This window comes from Mytilus edulis, chromosome 3 (genome assembly GCF_963676685.1).
Source record: "Mytilus edulis chromosome 3, xbMytEdul2.2, whole genome shotgun sequence".
In the NCBI taxonomy this organism is placed as follows: Eukaryota; Metazoa; Mollusca; class Bivalvia; order Mytilida; family Mytilidae; genus Mytilus; species Mytilus edulis.
In genome coordinates, this window is record NC_092346.1 from 32,457,993 (window position 1) to 32,467,935 (window position 9,943).

Below are 9,943 nucleotides of genomic sequence, written 5' to 3' on the forward strand. Positions count from 1 at the left end.
TCTGAAACCAAACAATTTAGAGCAAATCTTTGGGGGGTTAAATTGTTCATCAGGTCAAAATTTATCTGCCCTCAAATTTTCAGATGAATCGGACAACCCGTTGTTGGGTTGCTGCCCATGAATTGGAAATTTTAAGGAAATTTTGCTGTTTTTGGTTATTATCTTGAATACTATTATAGATAGAGATAAACTGTAAACAGCAATAATGTTCAGCAAAGTAAGATCTACAAATAAGTCAATATGACCAAAATGATCAGTTGACCCCTTAAAGAGTTATTGCCTTTTATAGTCATTTTTAGCTCACCTGGCCAGGGCCAAGTGAGCTTTTCTCATCACTTGGCGTCTGGCGTCCGTCGTCGTCGTCGTCGTCCTGTGTTAACTTTTACAAAAATCATCTCTGAAACTACTAGGCCAAATTTAACCAAACTTGGCCACAATCATCATTGGGGTATCTTGTTTAAAAAATGTGTCCGGTGACCCAGCCAAACAACCAAGATGGCCGCCATGGCTAAAAATAGATCATAGGGGTAAAATGCAGGCTTATAACTCAAAAACCAAAGCATTTAGAGCAAATCTGATTGGGGTAAAATTGTTGATCAGGTCAAAATCTAACTGCCCTGAAATTTTCAGATGAATCAGACATTTCGTTGTTGGGTTGCTGCCCCTGAAATGGTAATTTTAAGGAAATTTTGCTGTTTTTGGTTATTATCTTGAATATTATTATAGATAGAGATAAACTGTAACAGCAATAATGTTCAGCAAAGTAAGATCTACAAATAAGTCAACATGACCAACATGGTCAGTTGACCACTTTAGGAGTTATTGCCCTTTATAGTCAATTTTTAACCATTTTTCGTAAATCTTAGTAATCGTTCAGAAAAATCTTCTCCTCTGAAACTACTAGGCCAAATTTAACCAAACTTGGCCATAATCATCATTGGGGTATCTAGTTAAAAAAATGTGTCCGGTGACCCGGCCAACCAACCAAGATGGCCGCCATGGCTAAAAATAAAACATAGGGGTAAAATGCAGTTTTTGACTTATAACTCAAAAACCAAAGCATTTAGAGCAAATCTGACAGGTAAAATTGTTCATCAGGTCAAAATCTAACTGTCCTGAAATTTTCAGATGAATCGGACATTTCATTGTTGGGTTGCTGCCCCTGAAATGGTAATTTTAAGGAAATTTTGCTGTTTTTGGTTATTATCTTGAATATTATTATAGATAGAGATAAACTGTAAACAGCAATAATGAGCAGCAAAGTATGATCTACAAATAAGTCAACATGACCAAAATGGTCAGTTGACCACTTTAGGACTAATTGCCCTTTATAGTCAATTTTTAACCATTTTTCGTAAATCTTAGTAATCTTTTAGAAAAATCTTTTCCTCTGAAACTACTGGGCCAAATTTAACCAAACTTGGCCATAATCATCATTGGGGTATCTAGTAAAAAAATGTGTCCGGTAACTCGGCCAACAAACCAAGATGGCCGCCATGGCTAAAAATAGAACATGGGGGTAAAATGCAGTTTTTGGCTTATAACTCAAAAATCAAAGCATTAAGAGCAAATTTGACAGGAAGTAAAATCGTTGATCAGTTCACGATCTATCTGCCCTGGAATTTTCAGATGAATCGGATAATCAGTTGTTAGGTTGCTGCCCCTGAATTGGTAATTTTGAGGAAATTTTGCTGTTTTTTTGTTATTATCTTGAATATTATTATAGATAGAGATAAACTGTAAACAGCAATAATGTACAGCAAAGTAAGAACTAAAAATAAGTCAGTATGACCAAAATAGTCAATTGACCCCCTAAGGAGTTATTGCCCTTCATAGTCAATTTTTAACAATTTTCTTAAAATTTGAAGATTTTCAATAACATTTTCCACAGAAAGTACTGTTATAGATAGAGATAATTGTAAGCAGCAAGAATGTTTAGTAAAGTAAGATCTACAAACACATCACGATCACCAAAACACAATTTTGTCATGAATCCATCTGTGTCCATTGTTTGATATTCACATAGACCAAGGTGAGCCTCTAGTTTACCAATTTTTCGTAAATTTTTGTAATTTTTACAAAATCGTCTCCTCTGACACTACTGACACTACTGGGCAAAATTTTACCAAACTTAGCCACAATCATCATTGGAGTATCTAGTTTTAAAAATGTGTCAGGTGACCCGGCCAACCAACCAAGATGGCTGTTTTGGCTAAAAATAGAACATAAGGGTAAAATGTAGATTTTGCCTTTATAGTCAATTTTTAACAATTTTCATTAATTTGGTAAATTTTTGTAAATTCTTACAAAATTTGTCCTCTGTGTAAGTAAAGGGTCAAGTTTATTATAGATAGAGAAAATTGTAAGTAGCAAGAATGATCAGTAAAGTAATATCTACAAACACATCATCAGCATTAAAGCACGTGTTCCCCAGGGCTCAATTTTAGGCCCTGTATTATTTTTATTATTCATAAACGATATTGTATGTGACATATCATGCAACATCAGACTTTTTGCTGACGATACATCATTATATATAGTTGTTGAGGACAAGTATGCTACAGCTGAATTATTGAACTCTGATATAGAAAAAATTCACTTATGGTCTCAACAATGGCTTGTTAATTTTAATCCAAGAAAAACTGAAACCATGACTATATCTAGAAAAAGAGCAAAACCCCATAATCCACCAATATATATGAATGATACACTGATACAAGAGGTTGAAGAACATAAACATTTAGGGTTAACTTTTCAAGAAAACGATTGTTGGGAAAGTCATGTAAACTATATTATTGATAAAGCTACGCCATGCTTTAATCTTATGAGGAGTTTAAAGTTTAAGCTGTCACGTAATAATCTACAAGTTATATATATCAGCTTCATCATGCCTCTTCTCGAATATGCGGTTACTGTGTGGGATAACATACCAATTCATTTAAAGGACAAACTAGAGAGCATTCAAATAGAAGCGGCTCGTGTAGTCACAGGTGCCACTAAGTTCTAAATCTAATCTTTATACTGATACTGGTTAGGTATCTCTGAGTGAAAGAAGATCCAGACACAAAATTATTAAATTTCACGAAATGTTTCATGATCAAGCTCCTAATTATCTTTGTAGTTTCGTACCTCAACAACTATATCAAGTCTATAACTATAATACTAGAAGTGCATTTAATGTTCAAAATATGAACTGTAGAACTACCTTTTATTAAAATTCTTTCCTACCATCTGTTATTCATGATTGAAACAGGCTTCCACAAGATGTTAGATCTATGTAATCCTTTAAAATTTACACTTAAAAATTATATAAATCGAGATACTAAGAAAGTCCCCATATATATTTATAATGCTGGTTGTAGAAAAGGCCAAATACTTCACGCCAGACGCTGGTTGAACTGCAGTGGCTTAAATGAACACCTTTTCCAGAAAAATATTGTTCTTTCCAGCCTCTGTATATGTGGGCAAGTTGAGAGCAGCAAACACTATTTGCTAGAATGTCATAATTATAGACTCATCAGAACAGAAACCATTTCTACACTACCAATATATAATATACAAACATTATTATCAGGTAGTGAACTAATCAGTGATGAGGAAAACGAAAATATTTTTAAAGTTGTACAAAGATTTATTTTAGAAACAGGGAGATTTGGTCCGTAACAATTATTTTTATGTCGATGTCGATTAAGATGTTAAAACTTTATTTGATGTAATCTTATTTTCGAAACATTTACATTCCTTTCACGGATTTGGCTATACTTTTTGGACCTTTTGGATTATAGCTCTTCATCTTTTATATAAGCTTTGGATTTCAAATATTTCGGCCACAAGCATCACTGAAGAGACATGTATTGTCGAAATGCGCATCTGGTGCAAGAAAATTGGTACTGTTAATTTTATTACATATTTCTCAGCTACATGCACTATAATTATGAAAATACGAGCTGATCACATTTTTCGATCAAACTGACTTCTGAGTAACGGGCAAACCACAGAATAAACAAGTTAAATAAGAATTGAAAATTATATTATACGAGTTTCTTATACTATATTCCTAGTTTTGTCATTTTTTAAAGGGAGATGGATTTATATAAGTTTTTCTTGTTTCCGAATCCCTTTATTTATATTGTATAATTATATTTTGTTCACTTTTTTCAAATATTGTTTAAAAACTAAACACATCACCATCATCAAAACACAATTTTGTCATGAATCCATCTGTGTCCTTTGTTTAATACATGTATGCACATAGAGACCAAGGTAAGCCTCTAGTTGCTCTTTTTGTTCCTTTATTAATCTCCTTTCAATATAAACTAGTGTTATAAAAAACTTGTTATTTGAAACTGAGTTACTAACTTCCTTAAAGTAGGGTGTGGGTTATTACTTGATATAGATAAGAATATGTGGTATGAGACAACTATCTAACTAATCTAACTAATTGTATTAAAAGTTAACAGTTAATAGTCAAAGTACAGCCTTCAACACAGAGCCTTGGTTCATACTGAACAGTAAGGCTTGGAGCTATAAAGGGTCCCAAAATCACAAGTGTAAAACAATTCAAACAGGAAAATTTAAGCTGATTTATTATAAAAAATAGCCAAAAGTGCTCTGCTTATCTGAAACTTCAAAAATGTGTTTAGCAAAGGTAAATTTCTCTAGAGCTATAATTGTATATAAAAACGAATTTCTGATTTTAAATTTTATTGGAAAAAAAATTATGAAATAAACCTAAAGAAAAAGATTTGTTGTGTACTTGTTTATAAAGTAGTTCTGTGCAGTGTTCTCAGTGATAGACATTAAAACCCCCTAAGTTGAAGGACATACCAAAAAAGTTGTTACAAATTTAGTTTGACATTTTGTTTAATTAAAACAAGGAACTATTTGAATTTTAAATGATTTTGAATTTTGGGAAATTGATTGAAAGAAATTGATAAGAAATGTATGATGGAAACAAACCAAGCTAAAGAATGTTAGCCATGCACACAAGACTAAGGTTCTGTTTATTTTCACTGATATTGAAGTATGAACTAACTAACCCCCTTAGCCATACATGCATAGTTAACCCTACTAAATTGAGTTATTTTCCATCGTACATTTCTTATCAATTCCCAGAAATTTCAAAATTATTCTTTATTCAAATAGTTCCATGTTTTAACAGTTATAAACATAAAAATTGAGAATGGAAATGGGGAATGTGTCAAAGAGACAACCACCTGACAAAAGAGCAGAGAAAATCCTAAGGCGTATTCAGCTGGCCCCAAACAAAATATGCAATAGCTGAGTGATACTGCATGTCATACTAAAAGAAAGTAAAATTAAAAATCATTTAAGACTAACAAAGGTCAGAGGCTCCTGACTTGGGACAAGCACAAAAGTATAACTGTTTTTCAGGCTGTCTGATCTATATTATGCTGTGGAGTCCTCAAGACCTGGTGTCCATTTTACAGGAGATAGAGAATTGATACCAGTCAGGGGAGGAAAGAAAGGAGATGTTTATCAATTGGTGAGGATCTTGATTTAAAAAGATAAAAGGACCATTACTGTGATTTATTTTTTTATTTAGACTTGATTACCTCTGAATTATCTGATGAAAACATAAATAATTGATATGGCATGCTTGTATGACCTTTTGGTTTGTACTTTGTAACCCTATTACATCTTTAAATACCTATGTATGCCCCTGTCGTAGCGGAGGGGGCATTAAGTTTTCCCTTGGTTGTCTGTATGTACGTCTGTACATACATCCCAAAGTTGGTTTCCATTCTCTAACTTCAGTTTGCTACAAACAAATGAAACTTGTACAAAATGCTTATTATTTTATTTTTAAGGGGCCTCCCTCCACCTTAAATAAACAAAAACCCTAAACCAAACCAAAAAACATCAACCTAGAAAAAAAGAGTATAGATAAAGTAAAGTCCTACATACATGTTGAGTGTCCTTAAACTTATACTTAATAATAAAGATATGAAAATGAAGGAAAAACTCTATGATGTCTCTTTTTAAGTAGAAAATGAAGAATTAACTTAAATGAAGATAAATTGTTAAAGCATTTTGATGTCATTTAAGCATTAAATGTCTTGTTTTTTCCAGGGTTTGATTCTGTTATCTGTAGCTATTGGATTGGATGCCGATCCAGACAAGCCAGAAATACCTCAAAATTTCCCTCCTGTGTTTCAAGACTTCTTAACTAAGTATGATTAGTGTTGTATAACTTATATTCATTAATCTGACTTTGATCTGAGATTTAAAAAAGAACATTATTTCAGTAGGTTATTATGTTTCCCCCTTATTTCAAGATTTCTTGACTATGTATAATTTGTATGAAAATGAGAGGTGGAAGATACCCTTAAAGGGATATTTAAACTCATGAGTAGAAAAAAAGAACTGAACATGTATGCTATGGCAAAATAAAATGGAAAATGAAAATGAGAAATGTGCCAAAGAGAAAAACCAATTAAATAAGAGAAAACAGCTCAAGGTCACCAATGGGTCTTCATCACATTGAGAAAATCCTGCACCCGTGATTAGGGTTTAGCTGGTCCCTAAACAAAAGTGTGTACTAGTTCAGCGAAAATGTCATACTTAAGTATGACTTATATTTAGTTGTATGAATGATTTTACTTTGCCTTTTCACTAATTAAAAATTATTAGTTTAAAAAGAATTCAAGTAAGTTTAATATCATTTTCAAAGATGGAAAATTTATTATATTTTATTTTTTTTAAATTGTTTTAGATGTTTGATGAAAGATGAGAGACATCGTTGGTCAGTCTATCAATTATTGGACCATAGTTTTATCAAGGAAGAATTACCACACACTATTCATTATGCTCCTCACAAACCGGCTGCTTCAGAAGAAAATGAGAAAAGTATGCCATGTATTTGTTGAATAAAAAAGAAAATGTGGTATGATTGCCAGTCAGACAACACTCCACATGAGACCAAAATGATACAGAAGTTAACAACTATAGGTCACTGTATGGCCTTCAACAATGAGCAAAGCCCAAACCGCATAGTCAACTATAAAAGGCCCTGAAATGAGTATAGTTTAGTTGTACAATGAAGAGATAACTGTATTGTATTTAAAGCTTGGACAGCATCAATTGGTGATTTGATGGTCACAAATTAAGTTTATTGGCAACACTTTAGTTAATGTTGTTTTCTATCAGTCTCATTAGAATGGAGATAACAGTACTGTATTTTAAGCTCAGACAGCATCAATTAGTGATTTGATGGTCACAAATTAAATTTACTGGCTACACGTTAGTTAACATTGTTTTCTATCAGTCTCATTAGAATGGAGATAACAATACTATATTTTAAGCTCAGACGGCATCAATTGGTGATTTGATGGTCGCAAATTAAGTTTCCTGGGGATGCGTTAGTAAATGTGTATTTGCAATCATCAAATTACCCATTGATGTTGTCTGAGCTTAAAATACATATTGTTATCTCCATTCTAATGAAACTTATAGAAAACAACATTAAAACATGCACTTAGTTTAATTTCGTTTTTAAGTGCTTGTGGCCCAAAGGTATGTTTAGTTATGTTTTAATTGTTCAAAAACAAAATCAATTATACAGATTAAAACAATATTTTAAAGATTTCACTACTGTTTTAATTGATAACCATAAGTGTATTCAAAGGATCAATTAGATGAGTGTATATGGATTATATATAACTTTATTGGCTTTATAAACAATATCACCATAAAAGCCAACTATGACAAGCCTTTGAGCCAGCAATGGAATTTACATCAAAAAGAAAAATTAAAACATCAAATTAGGATTTAACTATGCATTTTTAAAAATCAATTATTTTTCAGACAAACGTCTTTCCAATATATGTACATTTCCCCAATGGCAAGCGAGATTACCCCAAAGTTTTATTTTTGACAAATTTTATCACATTCTGGAGCGTTCAATAAGATTTTAAATTGTCTGATGAAGAAGCTTGACACTGGAACAGGACATATGATATCATACTGGTATGTGCAAAAGACTTGATCAATGAGTCACAAACTTTCTATTCAACATTAATAGAATTTTAACCACTTAAGAGAAATGAATTCAACAACTTGTGAGAATTGGATATTGCTTGATATCAACTCAAGATTGTCTTTTCATTTGAATAGTAATAATAAACTCACCTAAGATTCTGATTGTTTATAATTATTTTGAAATTAAATAGTTGTTATCAAGCAGCTTCAAAATCTCAATACTTACGAAACCTAAAAATCATAATTTAAAAAAAAGGAAAAATAACAGGATGAGTAATAGTATTTTTCTAATTATAGAACAAGACGTAAACAAAGACAATGATTCAGAAGATGATGACTTAGCAGATTTACCCTTCATCACAGCCTTGGAGGTCAGTGCAGTGGACAATCTCGTCTAACTAATGAATTTGAAGTCCTTAGGTCTCTAGGGAAAGGAGGATTTGGTGATGTCATTGAGGTAATTACATCCAGAATAGGCATTGTCATGTGACCTAGACTCCATTTTCTTGCTTAATTGAGCAGGTTTAATTAAACTCATCATAGATACCAGGATTGAAATTTTGTATTTGCACCAGACTCACATTTCATCTTCAAAAGACTCATCAGTAATGCTTGATTCAAAGAAGTTAAAAAAGCTGAATTAAGGGGAGGCTTATTTCTGTCAGGTCGGTGTGCCAATCTGGTCTTTAGTCTGTCTGTCTGTTGTTAGTTGGTCTTTCCTGTTTCAGTCACAATAATATTTGGTTAAAGAAAATTTACTTTAATTTGTGGTTACAACTACTATAAACTTAGCACACATGTTCATTATAATGTGAAATTTGGAAAAGATATGCCAAATAAGGGTGTTGATCCCAATTTTGTGATTTGTTGTTTTTTTGCATGAAGTCTGGTGTCTAATCATCTGATGGTTCATTATTCCTTTTTGAAATTCAGGTTTTGATGCATTCAGTACTGAAACTAGTTGTTTTGATTACCAACGAGTTTGCAATTTCAAAATCTAAAGCATTCTGGGTAATATTGTCATAGATTTTCACCACATGTTTTGATAGGTTAACAACATCTTAAACAATGAATATTCAACCAATGACATATATTAATATTTTTAATTGCTGTACAAACATTGAAATTACCCCTTATGTTCTTAGTGGTGAACTAAAAAAAAAAGGACTTTTACAGAACAGTTAAATTTCTGAAAATATAACACTGCATAAGCCAAAAACCTGTCTTAAGTGAACTCATCAATCAGAACTTTAAGCTGATCACCTGTCTAATCCAAACAAAATCATCAGTTCCTGACAAGTTAGGTTTGACAAATTTCACTGCATTTAGATTGCATTGCACAATTGACAATTCTGTAGTCTAATCAGTCTATGACATCTTTGTAATATATGTATATTTAGCCATCATGATTTTATTAACACTGTAAACACACTTTTTTCTTTTTTTTCACAGGTTAGAAATAAACTAGATAGAAGAAAATATGCTATAAGAGAATACCATTGAATCCTAAAAGTAAATATTTCAACAAGAAAATTACCAGGGAGGTCAAATTACTGTCTCGTCTCAATCATGAAAATGTTGTCAGGTAACTATTTATGCCCTTTTTTTAGACTTGTGTTTTATTTATTTTCATGTGGAACAACTTTCATGGATTGATATAAACTTGCAGTTTCGTGGTTTGCTTGATATTACATTCATTCCTAATAGGAATTTTCTTTACAAAGTTTGCAATTTGTTGAACATTTTAATTTGTGGTTACCCTGAAATCAAGAATCCAGTAAAATCCATTGTTGAAAAAAATAATCATATTTCAAGATGAATTTTTCAATATTTGTATACAGAATAAAGAATAGTTGATTTAAAATTGTAATGACCTTAAATATATATAGATGTTGTCTGCAGTATGGCATAGATATCATATGATAAAACATTAAACTGAAGA

At 31.9% G+C, this 9,943-nt stretch overlaps 1 protein-coding gene across 1 annotated transcript in view; it reads left to right on the forward strand.

The window, feature by feature from the left end:
- LOC139516257 (eIF-2-alpha kinase GCN2-like) overlaps window positions 1-8,458 on the forward strand; it is a 37,831-nt gene extending 29,373 nt beyond the window's left edge. Inside the window, exons 12-15 of the mRNA XM_071306254.1 lie at window positions 5,395-5,506; window positions 6,094-6,194; window positions 6,737-6,870; window positions 8,299-8,458. Of these exons, the coding sequence (XP_071162355.1) occupies window positions 5,395-5,506; window positions 6,094-6,194; window positions 6,737-6,870; window positions 8,299-8,399 (448 nt within the window). The 3' untranslated portion in view covers window positions 8,400-8,458. The remainder of the gene's footprint in view (window positions 1-5,394; window positions 5,507-6,093; window positions 6,195-6,736; window positions 6,871-8,298) is intronic.
- Window positions 8,459-9,943: the final 1,485 nt, after the last annotated feature.